This window comes from Morone saxatilis, unplaced genomic scaffold (assembly GCF_004916995.1).
Source record: "Morone saxatilis isolate NCDOM2014 unplaced genomic scaffold, NCSU_SB_2.0 Contig3, whole genome shotgun sequence".
NCBI classification, from domain to species: Eukaryota; Metazoa; Chordata; class Actinopteri; family Moronidae; genus Morone; species Morone saxatilis.
Window position 1 is genome coordinate 3,424,867 of NW_023339873.1, and position 13,456 is coordinate 3,438,322.

A 13,456-nucleotide genomic window follows, 5' to 3' on the forward strand; every position below is an offset into this window, starting at 1 on the left:
GAAAGATCAAAAAAAAAAAAAAAAGAGCATATCGACGGGAATAGGGACACTTTGATTTCCGGTCGTCCGAAACTCTGAGTGGCGAGCCAGCCACGTGCATTGCGTGAAACAACAACAACACAACAACAAAACAAGTAGCCACAAACACAGACAGAAGCAGCCCTGCGGGACTATGAGTAAACAGCACAGCAACTCTCAAATCCCGACATGTTTGGAATTAGTATCCGTGTTTTCTCCACGGCTCAAAAAGGGGAAAAAGTCGAACCCGCTAACTTACAGCTAGGCTAACACTAGGCTACAGCTAGGCTACCACGATTTGTGTAATACAGGAAAATGCTAACTACTGCTAACTAGCTTCTAACTACCTAACTAGCACTGCGAACGGTGTTGCGGCGTTTGCCAAGCAACACGTGAGACCAACGATATCGTGTTTTAACGCTTGTCGATTTGCATAAATATTTATTTAAAATGAGACTGTTAGAGTAAGAGGTTATAAGTTATCCACATAGTAATCCCCACAGTATGCATGAGCTCAACCGGGCGCTGAATGGAAGTTTTTAAATAAGTATTATTTTTTTTATTTTTAAATCTCTCTACGTTCATTCTGTTCGAAAAAGCATTTTGCATAAACCGACCAAACCGCACCGTTAATATAAACACGCTTACTAAATCGTTTTTTAAACAAGGTAGCACTGTCATCCTGCACTTACGATTGGTATTACAAAAGCTACCAGTACCGACGCTACACGTAACTTTCACTATACTGCTTTTTTAACCAAGCCCCCAAAAATAGGGATCTCCAAAACTTAGGGCAAAATGTGATTAAACAAGCAACCTCGTTAAAGACACGATGCTCATCATTGGTAATATGCGAGATTGTTGTCAACAAGTGCAGCAGCCAGCGCATTGGCGAGTAATATTGGCGCAATTTTCATGACGATTCTCTGCTAGGCGACCCAAACTAACAAAACAAACTCGCTCAAATACGCCGTAAAACAAACTATCTGCACAAAAAAATTTTAATTTTTTTCTTTGTAAAAAAAAAAAAAAAACCGTGTAAGTTAGTATGTGGTATGTAATATGGTTTGAGTTGATGTAAAGCGCAGTTATTAGCCTCGAGTTCCGCTTGACCCGTTCCACTACACAACAACACGGAGCGGCGGCAGGCGGCGGCAGCGGTGGCCGGGGAGGAGGTTACCCAGCCCGGCCTGCAGCTCCCACTGGTGACCGCTGGAGGGCAGCAACAACTCCCAGGGTTTTCCCTCCCAGTCCAACAGATCCGAGCACTACTATATCCTATACTGTATATTGTGTGTTACAGTATTTAAAAACACCTCCTGGTTGCCCGGCTGCGAAGTTTTAATTGTCAACAAGTTAATAATAATAATGTGAATAGTAGTTTGCTGTGTGTGCATGACGCAGCTGCCCCACTCACTGACTCTGACACTCCTTTTTTGGCAACTACACACAGCTTTATCTATTAAAGGGGCAGACTACTACTGCAACTGGGAGGCTGAAAACAAGCAAATATAGTTTAATTATTGTCATTGTTTAATTTATTATTCTTTTTTTAAAACATATTATCATTACTATACGCATGCGCCGCTTTCCCTTCAAAGTTGAGCGTTTTTCTCTCTTGCTGATAGTATTTGTGTTACTTTGTTTTGATTGTACTGTTTTTCTCTTGTACATAGTGTTTATATTATATTATATTATTTCCCTACTCTTACTGTTTTTATACTGTTTTTTCTCTATCCACTTTGCTGCTGTAACATTGAAATTTCCCCATTGTGGGACAAATAAAGGAAAAAAACAGCTACAAACAGCTGCTTTTCTCCCCTTTTGTATACATTTTAAATGATAATTATATATATTTAAAATATTTTACATATATTTTCAGTTATGTTTGTTTGTTAGTGTTTTTTATGTTATTGTCTCCCTTTTTTCTAAAAGACAATAAAGAGATGTTCAAATAAAAATATATATACTGTATCTATACAGCCATATCCACCTACCTCATGTATATAAAATAACATATGTTATAGCATCCTTTGCACTCTGCACTATTGTCTGTCTACAATATTATTATTGTTATATATATATATATATATATATATTATACCTGTACATAGTAGTTTATGTTTACCCTGTCGAGCTTGTTGTCCTTGTTTATTCTGAGTCAGATTCCTTGTATGTGTGTGTGTACCTGGCCAATAAAAGTGATTCTGATTCTGAAATGAAGACAGAATTCACACATTTTCCTTCCAGTAAGAGTTTCTTACAACAATAACTTACCTACTAAAATCTTCTGGTTCAACAAGCTCAACTGTGCAAAACTGAGTCTGTTTCTTGTCTTATTTTGAAACCAATTCAACCAGACATCCATTTAATCTTTATCTGCTGAAACATCCCACAAGAGACCGTTTCTCACCTATTGATTTAGTATTATTTTTCCCCATTCAGCCTCAATAACATCTTTCGTATTGTCCTGTAGATCATCCATTTTTTTAACAGGCTTTTTCCTCTCTACCTTTACATTAATTGCCATTTGTATGATTTTAACCTGCACAAATAAACAAAACACTACGAGTGAATAAGAGTTTTCCTGTAATATAATGTGATTTAAGTCTTTAATTATTCAAAGGAAAGTCCAGATATTTTATATGAACCCTTTTCTCCCCTTTTTGTTTCCCCTTAAGAAGATTTGAGGTAAAAACATTAAACCAAGACTCATTTATTATTCCGCAGGTAGGGTTGCATATTGTTTTTCTTATTCATATTGTGATATTCTTAAAACTCCAGTGTGTAGAAAATCCCCCAAACATCAGCAATAAAGGACATTCACTTTGGAAACTGATGTCTTTATTCAAATGTTTTATTACTGTTAACATTAAACATACATACTCAGGTTTAGTGTAGAGTTATATGAACACGGTTATGGTTGTAATTCTTTTCCTTCACATTGAAATAAGAAGAAAATGACAGAAAATTACCTGTTATGTCAACAGTTGAAAAAAAAACAACAACTGGTATTTAGGACATTACAATAAAAAAAGAAGTAATATTTTATGGTTTGTGTTTAATCTTGGTGTAATTTCAGCAGTTACATGACATTAATTAATAATCCTCACATGCAGAACTCTTAATAAGAACTACACTTAAAAACAATTTACAAAAGAACAAACCAGATGTTTTTTGATTTAATGTGAAAGGATGCATGCTGCCAACATGTGGAATGATCAGAAAACTACAGATCAAAACATCTCTATATCTTCTACTCGTAGCTCATCTACGACACACATGCAAATCACAAAACGTAATATACTCAACAAAATTAAATGTTCCTACTCTTCTTCCACAGCTATCTAGTTGTTAATATGTGATATTTTCCAGCACTCATTAAGCACTGAGACCATGTTAATGTCTTTCTGTTGTAAACACGTGACACACATTAATAAGAACAGGGTTTTTTGTGAACAGCACTACAGTGATTTTACATCAAGAGTTAACTATAATGAGAACGTTTTACCAGCCGGCAGAGGAAGCGATTGAAGGTTAAACTGAGGTTTCTCATACAGGGGTCGTCCTGCAGAGTCGGATCTACATGCAGTCTGAGAGGGAACCTGAACTCATCACAGTCACACAGTAACACAACATCAAACACACACACAGCTCAAAATTCAGTGTTTTCTGAAACTTCACTTTTTCACCACATTTAAAGGTTTTCATTAGATTTTTTTCCCCTTTGCTCGTTTTTAAATTGACAACAGAATGAAAATAAATCAACACACTGAAACTCAAAATGTTTCTCTGGATGTTAAATGGCTTGAAATCATCAAAGAGATCAATGAGATGGAAGGACTAGTTTATGCTTCGCAAGGTGGACGAAATGGATCATTTATTCTTTGGATTTTGCTTTTAAATGTAGTTTTTATTTCTGTTATGCTTTATCCTTCATGGGTGACCGTGTCTTTGTTACTAACATCTTGATGTTACTAACTAAACTGTTGCCCAAAACAGCTCTGTGATGAACAAATCATTTGAGCTTCCCATTGATTTTAACTGGAAAACACACTCATATCATTCTGAAGATTGAATGGAAACGTTACAGTTACATTTGGTTTTTTTACGGGGCCATTTTTTTTTGCTTATTTTTATTTTAAAATATTTAAAAAACAGGTAAAAAAAATCCATAATAACCAATCCAGGATTACGAATATAACATTTCTTGTACAAATTGTTTTGCAAAAATATTTACAGACTATGTTTATGTGATATTGGTCCAATATTTTAGCTGAATATTCATAAAAAGCTTCCTCAAATCTGTAAGTAATTGGTTTATAATTTTGGAATACATCTCCATGATACTCCAGAAAAACTGTGATCAATAATAAAACTATAATCTGATATAATACACTGCGTTATTTACTGTTTGATTCCGGTATATGTGATAGGTGGCTGCGACCAGCTGATATTAAAAAGATATGACTGCGAATATTGTTTGTTTGTTTTTGTGCAGATATAACAAAGAAGATATAGGACACTAATTAATCAGCTTTTATATGTGTAGGCTGATTTAGTTACCTTCAGACAGGCTAGCTGTTTCCCCCTGTTTCCAGTCTTTAAGCTAAGCTAAGCTAACTGGCTGCAGTTTTGTATTTCGTGTACAGATATAAGAGTGATATAAATCTTTCCATTTCATAATTTTAATAAGCGTTTTTCCCATTATCTAACTATTCCTTTGACCTGAATTAATCATCCAGAGAACGTTTGTGTTAGTACGATCCTTGAAAAACAAGTTGAGCCACAATATTAGAGAATCTCACCGGGGTTGAACACAACATAAAGTGGAGATCCGTGAGCACTGAGACTTTTTCAGAGCTTATATGTTCAGATTCACCTCCCACCTTTTCAAGGCCTTGAAAAGTTCAAGTTTCTTTACTTTCCCAGACTTGAGGGATGAGTCTCACAGTCCCGGGTCTGAGCTCATCTGATGGCCAGGATGGCGTCGTAGGACTTGCCGGTTCGGCACACCTGAACGTTGCTGAAGCCGGACTCCTTGAGCATGTGGGTGTACTCGGACGGCGGGCGCTCCCTGCCCTCCATTTGCACCAGCATGTTGAGGGAGAAGATCTGAGCCATGACGGGCCCTCGTCTGTTCTCAAACAGCATGGCCTCCACCAGCAGGACGCCGCCCCCTGAGAGGAGGACCAACAACATACTGAGCTCTGACAGTCGTCAATGTGTCAGAGTTTATCAACAGAAACGTGTCCAATTGTCACGTCGCCATTGGAAACATTTTGACCAATAAAAATCTTAAAAACAAAGCTTGATAGACACGTCCACAATCTATAGAGTCTTTTTTATCCTGCTGGTACGTAACATATTCTCTCCAGTGCACAATGACAAACCATTTGAACCAGAGTTGTCTTCTGTGTTTGGGTCAAGGAAAGAAACTAGATTTGGTTTTTCAGTCAATCAATCAATTTAAACCTTTAAAACGTTTTTCTGCTTTTATCTACATTCATATTAATCTAGCAAATAAGATGAAAGGGTCATGATGCTTTTGATAGTAATAATGGTATAGGCCGAACCCTTATTACAATTTAATTTAGTTTCCTTGATGATAAACAGTTTACATTTCCATCTTTACGTCAGGAAAAAAAAAGTTCCAGCATGTTTTGGGAAAATATTCACTGTAAATGAATAATATGCAGAGGAAGAGGAAGGACCTTTTTTATGCCCCTTGGTTTGGGTAAAGGACAGTCTTTGGGAAGAAAATCTATTGTACTATTCTGAAATATTTTGTACCTGCATGATAGAACAGTCTTCTTCAAGTTTAGACCAACAACTTGCTGTGTTTCTCTGAATTTTGTCTGTTTTTGAGGACGGCAGCAGCTAACAGATCGTGATCATCAGTGCAAAAGTTTCAAATGTAAAGATTAGGGCCACGAGAGAGGCTCAAACTTCATACACGCATACGAGTGAAGGTTGTTATAAACAAAGGATAGCTGACAGTATCCAAACCAAAACCAAAAAGGATTTAACTACTTGAAAAAGAAGGTGTAATTTCTTAACCATAGATTAGTTTTGAGTTTTCTTTGCCTTCTTTAAGAGGTTTTGACTCATAATTTTAATAGCTATACTTACATATGAACAACATTGTAAATAACCAAGTGGTACATTTGCATTTTATGTGCACAAAACATTAAATCCTACTAACCAGATGCACCTGACGACTGAGTGTAAATGCAGACTGGATGAAACTCAGCGTACAATCCTGTACAGGTCAGGTGGAAATATGGCCACACTTATACACTGATTCACACACACACACGCACGCACACACACACTCTTAAACTCACCTGGTTTGCAGGTGTTGTAGATCTTCTTCAGCAGCGTCAGGCACTTCTCTTCAGGCCAGTCATGAATGATCCGGGCGAGGACGTACAGATCAGCCGGAGGGATTTCACCGCTGAAGAAGTCTCCTGCGTATACAACAGAAAGTATGTGACCACTCGAACATTCAAACGTCTATTTTTGACCATTAAAGATATTTCCAACAATATACAATCTGGCCTTTACGTTTATATCACCTCCACGTTTACGTCGTCAGCTCTTCATACAGTAAAATGCGTCCGAATGAGGCTCACCAGTTTGAAATACAACAGCGTCGTTCTCCTGACAGAAATGTTTCTGAGCCGTTTCTACGACCTGCGGGAGGTCAAACACTGTGACACAGGAGGACGGATACGCCTTCGCCATCTCACGGGCCAGAGCACCAGTGCATCCTGGGAGTAATGCAGACAGAATGAGGTCAGAGTGTGAAATAAAACGGGGAGGGGGACTTAGTTTGAGAAAAATGTAACATTCCTTCACTGATTGATCATAATTTATTCTCATTCATATTATTTATTTTAGATATTTTTACAAGTTCAATGTGGTAAAAATGTCAAAAAGGGTATCTTTTTGGACACGGAATAATGCAAACACAGATTGTTAGCAATAAATAACTATATAAATATTAATAAAAATAACTATGTACTCTTGTAAAGGAGTTTAACCTCTTACCTCCGAGATCTACTATGTTCTGGAAGCAGGAGAGGTTGAACGCTGTTACAATGTCGTGTCCGTCAAGAACCCACGAGGAGTTCATCAGACCCATGAATTTCAGCATCTCCTCCTCTGACCTGGGCGGACAATAATAACACACAACCATAAAGCAGGAAGGTTTCAGCACTACGGAGTGATGAAGTTAGATTTAATGAAACACCTGAAGCAACAGAATCCACACCGACCTGTAAATAGCTTGGAAAATATCCTCCGGTGGAATACCGAAAGTCTTTTCATTCTGATTCTTCCCCTCCCTGCGTGGTAGAAAACAGAAAATAGTTTGTACTCATATTGAAACACAGTGTTTGTTCTTAGTTTCCTGCTGTGGAGTTTTAGTTCTGCAAACATTTCTCAGAGGCACAGCAGCTCTGGAGGCTATTAGTTAACCTTTCTGTGTTTGTACTGAACTTTCTGCCTCTCACTGCGTCAGTCTAACATTAATCAACCTGCACTGTGGAACCGATTGGTCTGTCTCGCTGTCAAAGAACATATCCATGGGCCTTATGAACCAAATGAACTATCAGACTTGGTTGTAACGTGTTGTCAAAGCGATCCAAGCAACTGAAAGTAGTTATTTATTGGTTATGATGCAAACTATTTACACCCTAGGTGTTGAGCCTTGACTCCTATGAAATCAGAAAAAAATACTGACAGGGTTCGATTCAAGTAAAATTTGAGTAAAAGTAAAAGTTGCTAGGGATGCACGATATGGATTATTTTCTGTCGATACCAATAACCAATAATTATTTGCATCTCATGGCTGATAGAGTTGAACAGTGTTGTTGAAGCTACCATTTTCTTACTTAAAATGTAGTTCAACTACTAGTTTAATGACTTAGTTCACTTCTAACCTGTAGTTTATGCACACCTGAGATGTAGTGAGCAAAGACAGAGGATTTAATATTAAATATCTTTGTTCTAACAGAATATGACAGACATCACTGTTGTTTACACAAAAACAAACAACAGTTCTGACTCTTCAAATGTTCAATTCATTTTTCTAGACAAACACACTTTTACTTCCATAGAAAATAAAGCCTATAAAACATTTTGTATAATAATCCAGATAAATTATTATTATTGACTGATAATTTATCGGCCCTGATATATATCCTGTATTCCTAAAAGTCCCCCTTAAATCTTTGTTTATGCATTTCGCACCTACTTTATTTATTGATTATGAGGCTGTGAGTTCATATTGAGTTGCTGTCATATTCACCAGAAACCTCACATTCACTGCTTCGTTGTGTTACTGTTCACACTGAAACTAAATTCTACATCTGTATATAATCCATCATGAATCTTGAATGCAACATTGAATACATCTTGTGTGATACATCCGCAGCTCAAGCTGATAACACAAACCTGATGGCGTCCACCATGTTGTTCCACAGCGGGTAGACGGTCTGGGATTGGTAGATGATCATGTCGTGAAGAGACTTGCCGCTGCCTTTGGCCAGATAAAGATTCGCCACGTCAGTGCTGCTGTACAGAGCTGTTCAACAAAAACACATTCACACTTTAAATCAGCGTGTCAACAGCAGTCAGGCACGCAGACGCACTCAAAGAGGATTTCATGTTGTTCTTTGTTATATCTGATTATGAAACACTAAATCTCTTCTGGTTTTGGGGGAAAGAATTGCATTAAAATGTTACAGTATGTTATCAGAACAATGAACAATAAAGAGAGCTCCTTCCTCGCAGCATTACCACCTGACGATAGCATAAACAATAAAGGAAGCGTACAAATGTCTCACTTTGATGGACCACTTATCTCAAGCGAGACTCTAAAAGCTGATTTTCACTGCTTCTTAAATCTAAACCCACTGAAAGAAAGAGATAAAACATAGTTTATGATTAGCATTTAACAGGCAATTAGATACGAACAGGCAAACTGACGGTACAGTGAGGGCTTATTAAAAAGTGATAAAGTATCTAAGAAAGACAAACTCACAGCGGTAGAAGAAACACCAGATAAACAGATTTTTCACAACCTGGGAACCCAGAGATTATTAATGGCTTATAACCTACCTATAAAGCATTAGTAATAGATCAATTCATCATTAATAAAGCCGTTAGTTGCAGCTTATAAACCCTTAATAAATGGTGCCTTACTAGAAAGTGGTATCTCCTTTAGTCTCTCTAAACAGATAAACAGAAAACAGTTCAAATTAGGTGGACTGTTTTTCATGGTTTCAATATCTGGTGGTAGGTATCCACATACTTTTGGCCACATGGTATGATACAGAGCTAACACAGAAGCCAATTCTGTTCATCCCTTCCTCCTCCTCCTCCTCCTCACCTGTCCCATCCTTGGTCTCCACCTCCAGGATCTCGATGCCCACCAGTGCGTCCAGCAGCCTCTCCATCCCGTCCACACTGGTGCTCAGCTCCCGGGCCACATGCTGGGCGCTCAGGGGCTCCTGGGACTTCAGCAGGAGGTCAAACACTCCCAGCTCACAGGCTGAAAAGATCACCTGGAGGGAGGAAGATACCGCCGCGTCAACAACCTCGGTACTGGAAGATCAAACTGAAATAACAACTATCAGACGGATTGTCATTAAACTTTGTGCACACATTCATGTTCCTCTCAGGATGAACTGTAATAAAACTGTTCCATCTAGAGCCACCATCAGGTCGTCACCTGACCTGACCTCACTGTAGAGTAGACATTGAGTCAGTGGTTCATAGAAGATCACGTGACATGTTTAAAAGCTCCAGAACAGCTACTGAATGGACCTCGTGGTTAGATCTGATTCTCAGTTTCTCTTCCTGAGGTCAAAGAAGTAACTTTGAGCCTCAAAGTGGATGAAAAGACCTTTAAAGTGCTCATGTGATACACTGAAAGCTCCAGAACAGCTACTAAATGGACAAAAAACACTGTACTGATTGATTGTTTAAATCGTTGATAGCAGAGTTTAAAAGGACAAATGCAGATCAGAACTTGTTTTTATTCAGATTTTATACATATAGTATCATGTTCTTTATACTGACAACTTTTATTAACTTGGATTTAAAAAGGAAAAACTGCATTATATCTCGACTCGCTTACAGTATCACAATATATCGTAATCGTAACCCCTGTATCGCTTTACGTATCGTATCGCCAGATTCTCCCCAAAACAAAGCCATGATTTCTAAACTGGATGTTGAATTATGTGTCTGTTAACGGTGTGTTATTTTGGTAAAGTCTGCCTCACAACAGAGATTTTTGATCTCAAGGGACTCAAAGGATTTAATAAAATATATAACTAAAATGAAATTAATATGTAAATGTCAACTTGGGCTTTGGGAACATTTTATAGACTAAACCAGTAATAGATTAACTGAGAAAATAATCAGTAGTTGCAGTTTATTCTGATTTTATACACATAGTGATATGTTCTTTATACTATGATAAGTTTAATAAACTTGGATTTCAAAAGAAAAATCACAATTTATCGAATCATAGCCCCCCTGTATCATGATGTTGTATCTTCAGACTGCTGCTAATACAAGGCCCTGATTCCTAAACTGGAATCTGTTTTTCATTAAGCTTTATTTCATAATTGTGTAACCTTGTAATGGTGTGCTATCTCCCTAGAAAGAGTATTTTAATCTCAAAGGACTTTCTTATTGAATAAAGGTTAAAGCTTGGGCGTTTCTTAACATTTTATAGCCCAAACAACTACTGTTTGCATCCCTGCAGCAGATTAATGAGTAATAAACAACATCACTGCAGACTGCACACCTCTGAGTCTATAATGTTCATAAAAAGAGGTAAAAATAAATCAACTGTGTCACCTTGGAGACCCTGAAGCCGTTGAAATACTCCAGAAGTTTGAATGGGTAGTCCAGCTCACTCTGGGACAGATGCTCTGCCATGTCTGTCCTCCTGATGGAGACACGGATCAAACACAGCCCTGAATCACTCAAAGGAATTCAAAGAACTTTATTGAGCGTTTTGCTTCTGATTGTGGGTGTCTTCAGGAGCATCACTCACCCGACGTGTTGGCCCCCAAAGATAATCCGATCAGTGGAGGAAAGGGAGGATTTATTGGGGGGAGTTTTTAGCCCAAAAAAAGAAACCAAAAAACCCCAGCCAAGATGTCGGTGGTGCGTTCAGGAGCTGCTGGGCGGGATGAACTGGGACTGAGATGGTCGACGGATCCTCAGCGGGTGAAACGCATCTCTTCTCCGGATCCTGAAGTGATCTGAGGAGCGCAGCTGTGATGGACGATGAGCAACAACGGAGACTAGTTTCACTTAAACACACACACACACACACACACAGACAGCTCTCAGCGTGAGGGTGCAGTCCCGGGATCATCCGCAGCAGCAACGGGGGCGCTGTGGAGCTGCTGAGCATTAAAACTCACACACCAATGAGCATGAATGTCAATCAGTGCTGGAGAGTAACTGAGTACATTTACTCAAGGTCTGTACTCTAATACAGTTTTAAAGGTACTTTACTGTTCATTTTCTGTTACTTTATGCTTTTATATTACAGAGAGAAATATTGTATTTAACAGTTTAGGTTACATTGCAGATAATCAATATTCCAATTTGTCTGCATATTATTCCCCAATATATTAATTTCCCTATTTATTTTTCCACATTCAATTATTTCCTTATGTCCCCTCTACTCCTAATTTATTTCCTCATTTATTTCCAAATATTTTATTTCTGTATTAATTTATGTCCTTTAAATACTAATTATTTACTATACCACATAATACATGTTGTTTATGCAATGTTATTTACGTTATATATTTATTTTTCCCACATTCATTTCTTCTTTAAGGTGTTGTGCACATTTATATATGTCCTCTTTGAGCACCCGTAACTAAATAAACAGACTGCAATTAATTAAAAGATTTAAGTTTTTGTTTTTCAGAAACCACCTTTAAAAAAAACCATAATTCTTTAGTTTAAATTTTAATATAGTGAACAATTCTGCCGTTAATCTCTTCTCTCTTCTTGTGATCAGTTTCTTTTCTTTCATTTCTCTTTGCTTTTGAGCTCAACATCTGGAGTTAATAACAGTTCGCCCAGAGGTTTTGCCATGAAGCTGTCTGCATGTTGAACATTTTGTTCCTGAGTTTCTTCACAGCACCGATTCCACCAGATTATCTCACTATAACTCCGTTCAACTAACTGTTTTATGGTGAGTTAGAACCTCATGTACAGATTTATTATTCAAATCATGAACTAATGTTGAAATGTGGAGTTCATTTGAACTTGTAAATGCACTCAGAGTTAATACATTCATACCTCCTCAAATATTAAACCCATTACATTCCTGTTTGTATTTGTTTTGTCCTTGTAGGTAAACAGTCCCGAAGCACAGGAGACACTTCCCATTAAACGTTTTAATGAACAATAAAAACCATGTTCCTGGTAGAGATCCAATCACGCCGTCTTTAAAAAGCAAATAAAATTCCAGACGTCTTCAATTATTAACCAAATCGATTTATTATGCATGAACAAATCCCTTCCTGCCTCTGTCACGCAGACACGCACACACACACACCCAACATTTAAATACATGACGTGGTGGGAAATTCGGCATAGCTCACTTTGTTGTTGCACATGCTTTTAATAAAATGATAGATATATTTACAGGATAAGCAACGTCTCAGAAAAAAATAAAATAATAAGAAATCGCAAGAACAGCTCCCGGTCCCGCCCTGCAGCACTTTGCAACGCTCCTTTTTTTGTAGGTTTTTTTTTGTTGGGAAGTTCACCCACGTTTAAAAAGAAGTTCAGAACTTAAAGAACAGAAAATAAACACAAACCATGGGGGGGTGTTTTGGCCAATACGACATAGCATTATACATATATGGAGTTCATCAACTACATAAATATGGCAGTAACACTGAGTAATTCATACGGTCTATTTACAGAGTTTGTGAAGTGGGGAAATGTTACAGTCTGTGCGTGGACGACTGACAGAACGGATGCCTTCTTTAAAGTCTGGGGGACCGAGTCTAGGAAAAAAAAAAAAAAACCCGACACCTCCATCCCTCCACTCGCCTCCTCTGTTAGAACGGTCAGGACTGACACAACGAACAAAATAAGGCACAATTAATACTTGGACCATTTTCAGGGGAATCTACAGACTTGCAGCTGGCTTGTGAGGCATGTAAACAATTGAGTCGATTGATTAGGACTGCCTTATCACCTTCCCTTTGTATTCCCGATCAGTGATTCAGTCCGTCTGATGTGATTCAAAACAAGATTCATATGGCAGGGACCTTTAACCCCCTCCCCCAAAACCCCAGTCGAAGAAAGCGAAACCAAAATAAAAAAACGATAACCTTCCCTCCCGCCCGCCCTCTATGCTACTCAACAAATACAATCA

At 37.9% G+C, this 13,456-nt stretch overlaps 3 protein-coding genes across 4 annotated transcripts in view; all 3 read right to left on the minus strand.

Annotated features, from left to right (window-relative positions):
• Positions 1–1,430, minus strand: part of jade1 (jade family PHD finger 1) — a gene marked incomplete in the record, with an annotated part of 13,241 nt that extends 11,811 nt beyond the window's left edge. The window contains 1 exon segment of the mRNA XM_035673868.1: positions 1,160–1,430.
• A 1,457-nt stretch (positions 1,431–2,887) lies between these two features.
• On the minus strand, positions 2,888–11,383 carry asmt2 (acetylserotonin O-methyltransferase 2). Of its 2 annotated transcripts, XM_035673381.1 has the most exons (9): positions 11,096–11,383; positions 10,897–10,987; positions 9,416–9,590; positions 8,479–8,608; positions 7,299–7,367; positions 7,072–7,190; positions 6,654–6,791; positions 6,366–6,488; positions 4,987–5,198 (listed from the first exon to the last, which is right to left on the minus strand). In XM_035673381.1, the coding sequence occupies exons 2-9, from the start codon at positions 10,975–10,977 to the stop codon at positions 4,987–4,989; spliced, it is 1,047 nt and encodes a 348-aa protein (XP_035529274.1). In that variant the 5' UTR covers positions 10,978–10,987; positions 11,096–11,383. The 2 variants fall into 2 exon arrangements, with proteins under 2 accessions (XP_035529275.1, XP_035529274.1); XM_035673382.1 differs by lacking the exon at positions 11,096–11,383 and having other exon boundaries at positions 2,888–5,198; positions 10,897–10,977.
• Positions 11,384–12,543: 1,160 nt separating this feature from the next.
• pgrmc2 (progesterone receptor membrane component 2) overlaps positions 12,544–13,456 on the minus strand; it is a gene marked incomplete at its 5' end in the record, with an annotated part of 4,319 nt that continues 3,406 nt past the window's right edge. Inside the window, 1 exon segment of the mRNA XM_035674659.1 lies at positions 12,544–13,456.

What these genes read in the sequence shown, in the direction of transcription:
- asmt2 (XM_035673382.1), bottom strand. Translation starts at nt 10,977, where the DNA reads ATGGCAGAGCATCTGTCCCAGAGTGAGCTGGACTACCCATTCAAACTT. An exon ending in ATTTTCCAAGCTATTTACAG is followed by an intron (nt 7,191 to 7,298) that starts GTCGGTGTGGAT and finishes TTGTCCGCCCAG; the next exon opens with GTCAGAGGAGGAGATGCTGA. An exon ending in CGCTGTTGTATTTCAAACTG is followed by an intron (nt 6,489 to 6,653) that starts GTGAGCCTCATT and finishes TTGTATACGCAG; the next exon opens with GAGACTTCTTCAGCGGTGAA.